This window comes from Camelus ferus, chromosome 17 (assembly GCF_009834535.1).
Source record: "Camelus ferus isolate YT-003-E chromosome 17, BCGSAC_Cfer_1.0, whole genome shotgun sequence".
Taxonomy (NCBI): domain Eukaryota; kingdom Metazoa; phylum Chordata; class Mammalia; order Artiodactyla; family Camelidae; genus Camelus; species Camelus ferus.
Window position 1 is genome coordinate 24,757,692 of NC_045712.1, and position 12,218 is coordinate 24,769,909.

Genomic DNA, 12,218 nt, shown 5'->3' on the forward strand with positions numbered 1-12,218 from the left:
GCATTCTGACTCACCTGGGTTAATTGGTCAGTTGCAAAACATGTATCCATGATGTACCCATGTGGGGAATGTGTGTAAGCATTGGTACCGGTATGGACACCGCAAGGGGACAGACATCACCATTGCGTACTTTTTACCTTTCTGTATGTAACTTGTAAGTCTTCTGACTTCCTTAATAGTGACCGATCGCCAGAGTACCTAAAGTCTTAATTTTTGCCAACATGCCAAGTGAAATGCAATTTTGTGATTCTCGTCTCTCTGGTTCCTGGTGGCTCTGGGCGTCTCTCTAGCACTGGCATCTCTCCCTTTCTGTGCATCTCTTGCTCATATTCTGTTGGGAATACAGCGTCCTTGGACCAAAATTCTAAATTCCCATTTGGTCAGATCCATCAACTTTTCACCTTATGGTTTGAGCTTTTGGTGTGTTTAAAAAGCCCCCTCCTTCCACTCCAGTGGCAGATATTCTTTATTAGCTAAATGGTTTTCCCTTCCACATTTAGGCCTCTACTCTGAGCCCATCTTAGATTACCTTACATAAATAAACCGGTTTTCCCATCCCAGGCTGTTAACTCTCATTTCACAGATGAGAAAACTGAGGACCCCTGAGAGGAAACAACTTGTCTAGAGCCGCAGGGTGTGTGGCTGTCTCCTTGGACAAATCTACACTACTCCCGTATATCCTTCTCACACCCCGCCCCCAATCCCAAACGAGGTGTCGTGCTTGGGACTGGGAAGGTGCGAGGTGGGGCAGGATCCCTGCACGGTCCTCTGCTGCCATCTACCGACCATTAACGGGACTGCAGGAACGCGACCTCTGTCCCAACCATGGGTTATCTATGTATATGCTTAAGTATTCAAAGGTATCTTCTGGCTCTGGGATTGGGGCCCCGCAAGCTCCCTGTCCTATGCACCCCCAACACACATACACACACATGTGGATGCACACTGATGCCTTATCCAAGCTCTTCAGTGCAGCAACTCCAGGAGAAAGGGCACCCTCTCTGTACAGTGATTGAGCTGGATGAGGGTGTGTTGAGGGTCTGCTCTGTTTCCTTAAGGAGACCTTCAAGCTAGCAGGGTTCAGAAAAGCAGAGGCCCTGAAGATAGTCTCAACTAAGAGTACTGAACCATCCTTTTGGACCAGACACTGGGGAAGTGCTCTATCTGGCACCCCATGACCTCACTGGGACTGGAGACGGGAGGGCAGTACCAATCCCACACAGCCTGCAACACAGACACATAAGACAGACAAGTCTTGAGAGGTCAAGAAACCTGCCTGAAGTCAGTAGCTGTCATGGCAGAGCCCCCATCCCAACCCCCAAAGAACAACTCCAGGGCCCAGCTCTCACCCTCAAATTATGCCCTCCTCTCCTGTGCCCCTCTGCCCCCTCCCACATCCATATGTACATATTCTCACACGTGTTCACATATGCACAATCACACATTTACATGTGTGCACACATGCACATAGAGATACACAGGCATGCACACAACACACACACATTCATGCCTAGCTGGACCAGGACTTCTCTCCTTGAGCCTCACCTGAGAATCTGATCCAAGATCCCAGAGCCTTGAATAAAGCCTGTGATCCAGATATTTTCATTGCTTGGAGACTAGAAAAGGATCCTCCTTCTTCTGTGGGGGTGGCTGGTTTGAGCCAGATGAACCCAAAGCTGAGCAATGTTTCATTCTGGACAAGCAGGTCTCGACTCATAAGCAGCAGGCTAGGGAGTTGAGGGTGGAGGCAGGCTCCTTGTCACAGACAAGGACTTCTCTGCATGCCATGGTCTCTGAGATATCTTATTTTCTAAAAATAGAGTTAGATTACAATTGTTCTAAAATTTTTATATTTGTAGTTTTCAAACTGGTCTCTTTTTATTAAAAATTTTAATTGCATAAGTAAAACTTGATTGTTATATAATAAATAAAAAACATACAGAAAGGTAAAAAGTATGCAATGGTGATGTCTGTCCCCTTGCGGTGTCCATACCGGTACCAATGCTTACACACATTCCCCACATGGGTACATCATGGACACATGTTTTGCAACTGACCAATTAACCCAGGTGAGTCAGAATGCATGGTTTCCCCTCACTGCTCATGTTCCAGTAAGTATCTGCCACCTGCCCACTGATGGGAGGATTTAGTATTTGGGATGGCTGGGCCAGGGCAGGGGTGGGTTCATGGTGGCAGATTCTGCCACACAGCCCTTCATGATAGCTGCACATCTATGGGGATGGGGGCTGAGGCCTTTGGAGTAGCTTACAATGACCAAGGGGTCCAGTAAGTGCCTGAACAGCATGGGAGGGGGGCAGCTGAACCCTCCCTCCCCCAACACACACACACTGTTCTTTGAGAAGAGAGGCTGCACATGTGAGAGTATAGAGACAAATGAGCCAGACCTTGAGGAAGGAACTCCCGTATAGTCTCGTGACCCATCTTCTGACTGTTCTGAGTGGGGAGGGGCAGAGAGATCCTGCAGCAAGGCCAGTTCCTGGGGTGCAAGGCAGGGGTTTTTCTGCAAGGGAGAATCTAAGGCGATTTGACACAAGAAACTAGGAGAGGAATTGCCACTGGGTGTCAGTGTTGGCCCAGCAATCAGGGCAAGAGGTGATAATTAGATGGCTCCAGGGACTCACAACACCTAGGGCAAGCAGGCACCTGGGGCAAAACAGAGGCATATCACTGTCCCCAGCATGCCTGAAAGGTGCATTACACTGTCAAATTCACAAAGGACGGTTGGAGGGCAAAACCCTTGGGGCCCTTTAGTTTACACACAGAACTGCATAATCACCGACTTCTGTAGGGGGCTTTCAAGGGGACATCCTTGGTGCTCGGCCATTGACTGGCCAGGAGACAGGGAGGCTTCACTGAGGACCTGAAAGTTGGATCCCGAAGGATGCCTAGAAGCTGGCATGTCGCAAGAAGAGGAAGTGTGGGGAGGGATGGGGCCTGAGAGATCTAGGATATACTGTAACCTCTCTCTGCCTCAGTTTCATCACCTATTAAGAGGGGGCAATATGTAGTAGTAAGAAAATAAAATGGGGCTGGAAATTGCTGAGCACACCTGGCACATAGTAAGTGTTCAGTAAAGTAGAGTGAGAAGGAAGCGGTACAGTATTAGGGTAGAGAGCTTGGGATTTGTCCCCACAGAGAACTAGGTTCAAATCCCAGCTCTGTTGCTTGGCAACTGCGAAGGCCCTTTGCCTTCACAGTAATGCAGGGCAGTAGCCAGTTCCTACTGAAGAGATAGCATCTGACGCAGGAGCCCCAGGCTGGGATCTCCAGGTGCCCCAGCCGTCAAAGTGAGTAACAAGGGTTCCACGCCCATCAGCATCCCATTAAAGGAGCTTCTAGCCTATTTTGGTGGGGCTACACTGAAGCTCAACTTCTCTTTAGGAAATTTATGGAGAAGTGGATTCCCTGAAGTCACTTCTCATTTGAACCAATTATTTTGTCATTTTGTCCTGTTTCACAGGGCTTTGCTTTTGGATCTCTCTGTTTTTCATCTCCTCCCAGGCAGGGCAAGCTCAGCCCTGTCTGCCCTGGGGAAAGTCTGGACACTACCATCCAGGCCTCTGGACACTGCCAGCAGTCTGTCATCCCTGGCAGGAGATCTGAATCTTACCTTCTTCCCTGGGAACATGAGGATACACATTGGACAGTGGGGAGTGGGGAGCAGACCCTGTCGTTTCCCCAATTCTCTCCCTCTCTTTCTGGCCTAAGGGCTTGGAGAAGGTGTACGTAGTCCCTATAGTCTTTCAAGATGCTTCCTGGGGAGTCCAGTGAACTCAGAAAAGGTGGAGAGGATTGCAGGTAGGAGCATGGGCTTCTGACTTTTGTTCCTGGGGCTCAGTCTTGTCTGCATAGTGGGGGCAATACCAGCTGTTGAAGATAAAGTGTAGCAAGTGCTCCATGTAGATGGGAGGGGGTGTCACTGCTCCTTCTCTCTACCTTATCATCCTACAGTTTCTCTCTGGGTGTTTGGAGCTCCAGGTCTCCCACATTTTTAGGAGGCCCACCAATCCAGAGACAGATGTAGACTGTCCAGTGGGCTGAGCTGGGGGCTCACTATCCTTGCCTGCCTCCCCAAGTCAGTAGTCATTTCTTCCCTGACTGGAGGGCCTGCCAGAGGCCAGCTTAGGGTCGAGACTGAATGGCCCTGCTTGGTGCAAATGTTGCTATGGTGACTTTTCCCCCAGGTCTCAGAGAAAACGTTCTTGCCTGGATCCTTTTGGCTGTGGTGATGTCAGGATTGACCCCCGTGGACCTGCTCGGTTCTGAGTACTCCTTCCACATCTTTTCCATCCCCCAATGTCCCTCTTCAAACCATATCCCATGCGACCCACACACAGAGTCCAGGTGCAGCCCACAGGGGGCGCCCGCACACCAAACCGCCTTGAAGAAGACGAGCCCGTGACCCCGCCCTCCTGCTGTCACCACTTCTTCAGAGATAAGAGGTCCTGTCCCCAAGGAAGGGGAATGCCCGAAGAAAATCTGGACTTGGGTCTGTAGAACACCGGCCCCTCCCTGGCCTTCTGCTCGGTCATTCCCTAGTGGTCTCTAGGTCAGGCTCAACCCCACATAGTCACGTCAGCCTCGGGTCCAAGCGCTATAATTGGTCCTCCTCAACCACTCTGCTCCTCCTCCTGCACTTCGATTGGTCGGTGAGCGGGGTCCCGCCCCATTTTCCTGGAAAGTTCTTGGAAATCTGTCAAAGGTGTTTCCTTTAGCGGCCCTCGGCCCAAGACTAGGGAGCCGACGCCTCTGCCCGCACCTCTCCCCGCCGGGCCGCACAGCCGGCGGTTCTAGGAAGACATCGCTTCCGGGAAGGGCTGGAACTCAGAGGACAAAAGATTAGGCTGCTCGCCCCGCCCCGCCCTCCCGGCCTGCCCCCCGCTCCCTTCAGGCCCGCCCGCACCGCCACCTCTCAGTCCCTGCCCGCCGCCTGTGCGCCCCGGGACCCAGACCTGCGAGCGCGACCCGCTCTCTCCAGCCACCGCCGTCTGGCCGAGCCCCAGCTCCGGAGCTGCCGCTGCCGCTGCCGGGACATGGTCCTCTGCGTTCAGGGGTAAGCGCTGTTCTTCGCCCCCGCCCAGCCTCCGAGCTGGCACAAGGCAGGGTACTGGCCTCGTGCTAGGTGCCGAGTATTAAGAAAGCCTGACGGGTCAGAAAGCGCCGGAAAGACCTCGGGAGTGACAATAGGGAGGGGTGACAACATCGTCACCACCTCTACTCGCACCGTGGGTAGGGAAACTGAGGGTCGACTGGCGACGGGAGAAACACAGGGTGGGCTAAGCTGGGGTTCAGGCCGAAGCAGGTAGACGCCTCAGGCAGCGCGGACTTCAAGACCTGGCTCACCTGCCCAGACCCCCTTCTGGGCCCAGAAAGCTCTACCCTGGCCTGCTGGCCTGGTGGCATACTGATGACCTTGGGTCAGCCCCTGCCCCTCTCTGTCCTGTCATCCACTCTCCTGCTAGCAATTAGGCTCTTCTGGAGAAGCCAGCCTGAGATCCTTGACTCTCCTCAGGGTGGCACCTGCTAAACAAGCAGCTCTTGGGAGAGCCTAGGTTTAGCCCCGTCCTGTCTGGGGCACCCCCACAATAGCTTCACCCCTCCTCTCAGCCCAGTCTGGGATCCCAGTGTGAGAAGGAACTTGGCTCCTGCCCTGCTTTCTCCAAGTTTCCCAAAGACTTGCGGGGGTGGGCACTGATAAGACAGTCTTGGCCTCAGCTAAGCATTCTTAGCACGTTCTTTCTGCCCAGAGCCTCAGGGTCCCCTTCAACCAAGGGGTCTGATGCTCTCCAGACTGATCTGACAGGAGCTCAGAAAGCTCCAGGGAGAGAGAAAGATGTGAGTGGGTGCTCCACAGACAGGGAGAGCTCGGTGGCCCAGTGGCTGCTGTTATCAAAACTGGCATGGTACCAAATGAGGAAGGGTGGAAGGTGGAGTGAGGCTCAAGTACCCCTTGTTCTGAGCAGTCCTGTTTCCAGGGAGGAGTCCTGGAGGTGCTAGGAAGACTAGGTGCTAGGAAGAAATAATTCAGTATTTCTCCTTAATTGTCTCCAGTATCTCCCTTCCTCCTCTCTGAATTTTGGGATTCTAGAACACCTTCCCACACCACCACTGCCTTTGTTTTCAGGAACCCCCCAATTCTGGGGTCCCACACTCTCTTTCACTTTGCTCCAGCTGAAGATGCCCTTGGAACCTCAGATGCTGGGTGTCAGGGAGTGAGATTTTTAAGACCTACACATACACACACAGCCACAGACCAGCTGGTGCCCTCCTGAGGAAGGGAGCAGGGATTCTCCACTATAGGTCTGGGTTGTTGGCTTTGCTGAGGGATCCCCCCTCAGGGCTGTTTGCCCTAATTGGCTTGGTCCCCAGGCAGAACTCACAGGCTGAGCTCCATAGTAGGCACACACACGTACAAGCCACCCACACCTGGAACACACCAGCCACCGCCCCCACCATGACGATGACACAGCTGTGGACACACCCCTCCCAGATATACACTCACTCACCAGGAGCTTGTGGTGACCAATACAGCCATTCACACACCCAGACACCATGTTGGCCCTAGAGGTACCCACATTCACATGTGCCCTGCTAAACTCCGGGGGCTCCATCTGGCCTGACCAGCTAGCAGCCTACCCTACTTCGGGAAGTCTCCTGGGCCTGAGATGAGCCCTGGATCCCAGCAGGCAGGCCACCAGTCAGTTCCTCGGAACTCAGCCTCCAGCTCCCCAAAAGGGATTCCAGGGCTCTGTAGTGCAGTGGGAGTCGGGGTGGAGAAGTATTAGCAGGCTGTGGTGTGCCAGGGTCTTGGGGCCCCTTCTCCTCAAAGTGATCATGGGGCCCTGATTTGTTAAAATTTTCTAAGAGTCACCTATAACCTACACTGCCAGATCTGGTTCCTGTGTCTGGCTCCTGCTGTCGGCTCCTGCCCACCTCTTCCTGCCTCGTAAGCAATACCTGGCAGTGTTTACCCATGCTGTCATTTCTGCCTGCTGTCCCTTCCCCGCTACTCCTTCCTTTGGCCTAGCAAACTCAGCTCAGGAGCAGGCAGACCCTGACTTCCCCATGACATTCTTTGCTTTTATGACTTTGGATTGTTAGTTCTCCTTTAGGGCAGGGCCCAGGGTTTCATTACCTTGGTGTCCTGAGATCCAGCAAGGGACCAGACCCAGAACTTAGGCCTGAGGATTTTGTGATGAGGAGGAGAGGACAAGCAGTCTTCCTTGGGAACCAGGACCATGCCCCTCACTCCCAGGAAGCCCCAGGATCACCATGCTGGGTGGGTTTCCCCTAAAGGGAAGCTACTGCTCCAGTTGCAGCCAGTTCAACAACCCAACTCTAGCCATCTGAGAATATAATGCGGCCAAACCCCTCAGTGTCTGGGCTGCTAGGAACCCTCATGGAGAGGGGTGGGGCACGGGTAGAGAAGCTGAGGTCTAGGGAAGAGCAAGGTTTGTATAAGATCTAGTGCCTGGTAGGGCAGGCTTGTCAGGGTGGGATCCGGAAGGTGGAATGAGTACCCTGCCCTTCAGTGGGAGCTTGTGTTTATGGGAGGTGGGACTTGCCAGCACCTTTAGAGGCCACTGTCTACCCCAGACCCTCAGCTGGAGGAACAGAGAAAAGGATGGGAGTCTGATCTGTTTGGGGAGACTATTCTGGCCTCTAAGCCCTGGATAGTGTGGACCTAGGTCCCTCCAACAGATACTCTTATCATTGGAGAGGTCACATGTGACCTCAGACATCCTACCATAATCTTGGGGCCTCTTGGAGGACCCCGCACAGGCTCATCCCTTGGCTCAACCAGGACTAGTGCCATTTAATCAGCCCACCACTGCCAGGAGAGCACCATTGTAAGGCCTCTTTGCATTGAATCCTATCAGTGTGGTGGAGACACCAACTGGCCACTGTGAGCTAAAAAGGCATATAGGGAATGATCTGTGTATTTGGTTGGTCCAAAATACAGAGATTACAGTTGGCCCTCCATAGTGGCAGATGTGAAACCCATGGATACGGAGGGCCCCATGTGTTCAGTGTACCATGCCATTCATATAAGAGACTTTAGCATCAGCAGATTTTGGTATCCACAGCAGCTCCTGGCATCAGTCCCCACAAACTGGAATCAGTCCCCATGAATACTGAGGGATGATTGTAATTACTGTTTAATAAATGTGGGAGGGTGGAGAAGTCTCTTTCAAAAGAGGGCTCATATGTGGGGAAAGTAATCAAGGTGCCTTTACTGATGACAAGTGGGAAGTGGGGTACTGGTCTCATTGAGCCCATGGGTGGGCAGAGGAGAAACTGGGGTTCATAGTGAGACAGACTGGCTGGAGGTCATGTGCCAGTTTGGGGCATAGGGGATCCCTGGAAATAGGGAGAACACAGGGCCTCCACTCACTGCCCATCTACCTTCTTCTAGACCTTGTCCTTTGCTGGCTGTGGAGCAGATCGGGCAGCGGCCTCTGTGGGCCCAGTCCCTGGAGCTGCCCGAACCAGCTATGCAGCCTTTGCCTGCTGGCACCTTCCTGGAGGAGGCAGCCGACGAGACCCCAGCCAAGTCAGAGAGTGAGCCCAAGGTTCTGGACCCTGAGGAGGATCTGCTGTGCATAGCCAAGACCTTTTCCTACCTTCGAGAATCTGGTGAGTCTGAGGAGGAAGACAGGCCTTGTCCTGGAAAGTCTGATGGGAGAAGTTTAGTTCTGCCTTTTGAGTCTAATTTGAGAGACATGGCCCTGCCCAGAAGAGTCTGATGGGGGAGGTACAGCCCTCCCTAGGGACATATGAAGGGAGAAGCTGAGCCTTGCCCTGCCCTGGGTTGGTGCCCCCAGCTAATTTCCACTGTGACCATTTTCTTGCCCCCTCTACACTTGCCTAGGCTGGTATTGGGGTTCCATTACGGCCAGCGAGGCCCGGCAACACCTGCAGAGGATGCCAGAGGGCACATTCCTAGTACGCGACAGCACCCACCCCAGCTACCTGTTCACACTGTCTGTCAAAACCACCCGCGGCCCCACCAACGTGCGCATCGAGTATGCAGACTCCAGCTTCCGCCTGGACTCCAACTGCCTGTCCAGGCCGCGCATCCTGGCCTTCCCAGATGTGGTCAGCCTTGTCCAGCACTATGTGGCCTCCTGTGCTGCAGATACCCGAAGCGACAGTCCTGACCCTGCACCTACCCCGGCTCTGTCTACACCTAAGGAAGATGTGCCTGGTGACCCAGCACTGCCTGCTACTGCTGTGCACCTAAAACTGGTGCAGCCCTTTGTGCGCAGAAGCAGTGCTCGAAGCCTGCAGCACCTGTGCCGCCTCGTCATCAACCGTCTGGTGGCTGACGTGGACTGCCTCCCACTGCCCCGGCGCATGGCTGACTACCTCCGACAGTACCCCTTCCAGCTCTGACCTGTCCAGGCATCACCTAGCCTCACCCAGCCAGATCCTAGAGGGGATGCCGGCCCTAGCTGGACTTGGGCTCCCACTATCCCTCCTCCAGTTATCCTGGTGCCTGCATGCATCTGGCAGTTGGACCAGGAAGAGTCAGCAGGAGCAAAGCTTGGGGCCAGGGGTAGGGGGAAGTGTCACATGACTTGGAGGTCAGCAGCCATTGTGGTGGGCCATCTGTCAGAAGACAGGGAGACAGGCAGGACCTTGTTTCACCCTGTGGGCTGGGCCCAGGCCCCCACTTCCCTACTGTGGCCTCCTGAACTGCATAGACTTGGCTGGCCCTGGTTTCTCAGTCCACAGAGTGGAGCAGGCCCCCTCCTTCCAGCCAGCCTTTGTCTCAGGGAGGATGGCAGCCAGAGGAACTGAGGTCAACAGTGACAGTCCCCTGATGGGAGAGCAGGCCAGGCTGAAGGACTGCACAGTTATACAGTATTTATTTATTTATTCTCCTTGGGTTGATCTCAGCGTGAGCCAACCATACCTCTCTGCCCTGAGCCCTGAGTGCTCCAGAGACTCCAGCCCTGCCCCAGCTTCTCCAGCTCCTCCTGGTGGAGAGCCCCATTCTGAGATGTGTTGCTGGACCCAAGGCAGTCCTGGATGTCCTGGTGCTGCCCCACCCCCTGTGAAAGTGTCCACTCTCTTCTGCCCCCAACCTTGTTTTGGGAGATTGGGCAAATGGACAAGAAAATGGAGCCAAGGCATTAGAGCCCAACAGAGCTGGCCGCTCACCCCCTCGCAGGGCAGAGCCCTACCTGCACAGAGCTGGTCTCGCTGAGGCATAGGCCCTGCATGAGTGTGGGTGCTGGGCTGGTGGGGAGGACATGCTACTTTGAGAGCTGCTGCTCCAGCTCTTCTGGGTCTGTTTCCTGCCCAGGAAGGTGCCTGCACGTGAGAGAGGGAAAGAAATACATATCTGATAAGACTTTATAAAGTGATTATTACTTTGAAAAACAGTTTGGTAGTCTTTTTTTTTTTCCACTGATTTTTCTGTAACGACAATAAAATTGTATCTTTCACTTACAGAGCCCTCAGTGGGGCCTCTTTTGAGTTCTGCACAGTTTGTCTCCTTCAATCTTATTATTGTTATCCCCCACTTTATATCTGGGTCAGCAGAGGCCCAGAGACCTATGTGGCTGAGCAGCCCTGCTAGTGGACCACTGAAGAGTGGAGGGGGCAGGGAATGGCCTTTCTCCACTCCTTTCCTCTTGTTCCCTCTGGAGGGTGGGAGGCAGGAGGTAAAGGCCAGTTGGATTGCCTGCAGGGTCCAGTGCCAGGTTTGGGGTGGTGGCAGAGGAGCATCAGACCTGATAGAGGTACAGACAGGAGATGTCAATTAAAGACAAAGTGGAGAATTCTGGGGGGAATGGGTGCTATGGACAGCTCCAGGGGCCAGCGTCTTTTGAGATGAGGAGGCCAACAGTCAGAGAAGTCAGGGCCAGTCACTTTACAGGGAGTGCAAAGGCACCAGGGCATGACTGGGAAGCTCATATTCCCAACCACAAGGAGGCCTGGGGAAGAGTCATTCTGTGCAGCGCTGCAGACAGTTGAGTTGGGGATGGTGGCCAGTAAGCTGGCAGGATCTGACCTGAGGTGTGGTGATGGGGTTTGGGCCCAGCTGGCTGGGGTTTGAGGACTCTCTTCTCGCACTCAGGGTCCTGGAAACCAGAAGTAGGTGGAAGAGCAACTAAAATGTAAACACTCTCCATTGTCTGATGGTCTGATCTTGGAGCACTTCAGCACCTGGAATCCCACCATGTCCTGAAATTTTCTGCCCCTTTACTTGAGTACCTCACAGGAAAGCTCCTCTGAACCTCATTCATAGCCTTTTAACACTTAGTTTAGAAATAGTTCTAACCTTTCTATTTTCTTAGCCTCTAGGCAATTAGAAGTTACAGCTGAGAAGAGGCAAATGCTGGCAGGTTGGAAGCAGGAAGGTGTGAGGAGTGACATGTTGTTAAGGAGGAGGCAGGAAAGGATAAAAAGCAAGAACTATGGAGGCATAGGACCTTGAAGGCATGGAGATATTTGTGGCCAAGAAAGGACCTGCTACTGGGTAAGAGTGAGTGAGAGGTGGGTGAGGGCTCTCTGTACTGGGAGTGGGGCCCAGGCCCACATGTCCCGCCTGGCACCTTGTCTGTTGCTGGCCGCAGGGCCCGACAGCAGCCCTCCTCCAGGTCACCATGGCCCTGCCAGCGATGTCTTTGGTTCCTCATTGTTTCAGCCTGGATCTCAGCCCCTTGGTGACTCCCAGAATGCCTGAGGTGACCCCTCTGTCTGCTCCACCCCCAGATCAAGTACCCAGTAGTGGGGTAGTGGACACAGAGCGGCCAAAGGCAGGCTATTTCCCACCTGGTGCCATGGCCCAGAGAGAAAGCTGCTGGAGCAGGAGGAAGCCCTTTGTTGTCCACAGAAGGGAGAAGTCTCAGGGTGCCCGCCAGGTGCTGGCAATGGACAAAGGCTTTGCACTTTATGTCATGTTCACCACAACCCTGGGAGTGTCTAAACATTACCCATACTCCACAGTTGAGGAAACTGAGGCCCAGAGGGGGCAGGGGACTGTCTGAGGAGGTGAGGCACAGAACAGAGCTAACCCTTCAGGGTCCCGACTACCCACCTGTCCCTGCACTACAGGAGGCAGCGAAGACAGGTGGCTGGGGGGCAGCTTTCAGGCGAGCTGTTCTTGAATGCTGGTTTTATCCCTGTGTCCCTGCCTGCTAAGACCTGCTAAGGTCTCTGGAACCAGTGTCCTAGACAACAGG

The 12,218-nt window shown here is 53.7% G+C and overlaps 2 protein-coding genes across 9 annotated transcripts in view; one reads left to right on the forward strand and one right to left on the reverse strand.

Moving 5' to 3' along the window:
• Positions 1-4,941: 4,941 nt before the first annotated feature.
• On the forward strand, positions 4,942-10,516 carry CISH (cytokine inducible SH2 containing protein). The gene is made up of 3 exons (XM_006174080.3): positions 4,942-5,074; positions 8,438-8,658; positions 8,894-10,516. Exons 1-3 carry the CDS (start codon positions 5,055-5,057, stop codon positions 9,415-9,417), a joined length of 765 nt encoding a protein of 254 aa, XP_006174142.1. The 5' UTR covers positions 4,942-5,054; the 3' UTR covers positions 9,418-10,516.
• HEMK1 (HemK methyltransferase family member 1) overlaps positions 5,060-12,218 on the reverse strand; it is a 36,923-nt gene continuing 29,764 nt past the window's right edge. For 7 of the 8 annotated variants that reach the window (XR_004312157.1, XR_004312152.1, XR_004312155.1 and 4 more), the window contains one exon: positions 9,885-10,341. The gene's annotated coding sequence lies outside the window, so the exon portion shown is untranslated. Of the gene's footprint in view, positions 5,192-9,884; positions 10,342-12,218 lie in introns of those variants that run through there. The other variant, XR_004312158.1, reaches the window with a different exon arrangement.

What these genes read in the sequence shown, in the direction of transcription:
- CISH (XM_006174080.3), top strand. Translation starts at nt 5,055, where the DNA reads ATGGTCCTCTGCGTTCAGGG. An exon ending in ATGGTCCTCTGCGTTCAGGG is followed by an intron (nt 5,075 to 8,437) that starts GTAAGCGCTGTT and finishes ACCTTCTTCTAG; the next exon opens with ACCTTGTCCTTTGCTGGCTG. An exon ending in TTCCTACCTTCGAGAATCTG is followed by an intron (nt 8,659 to 8,893) that starts GTGAGTCTGAGG and finishes ACACTTGCCTAG; the next exon opens with GCTGGTATTGGGGTTCCATT.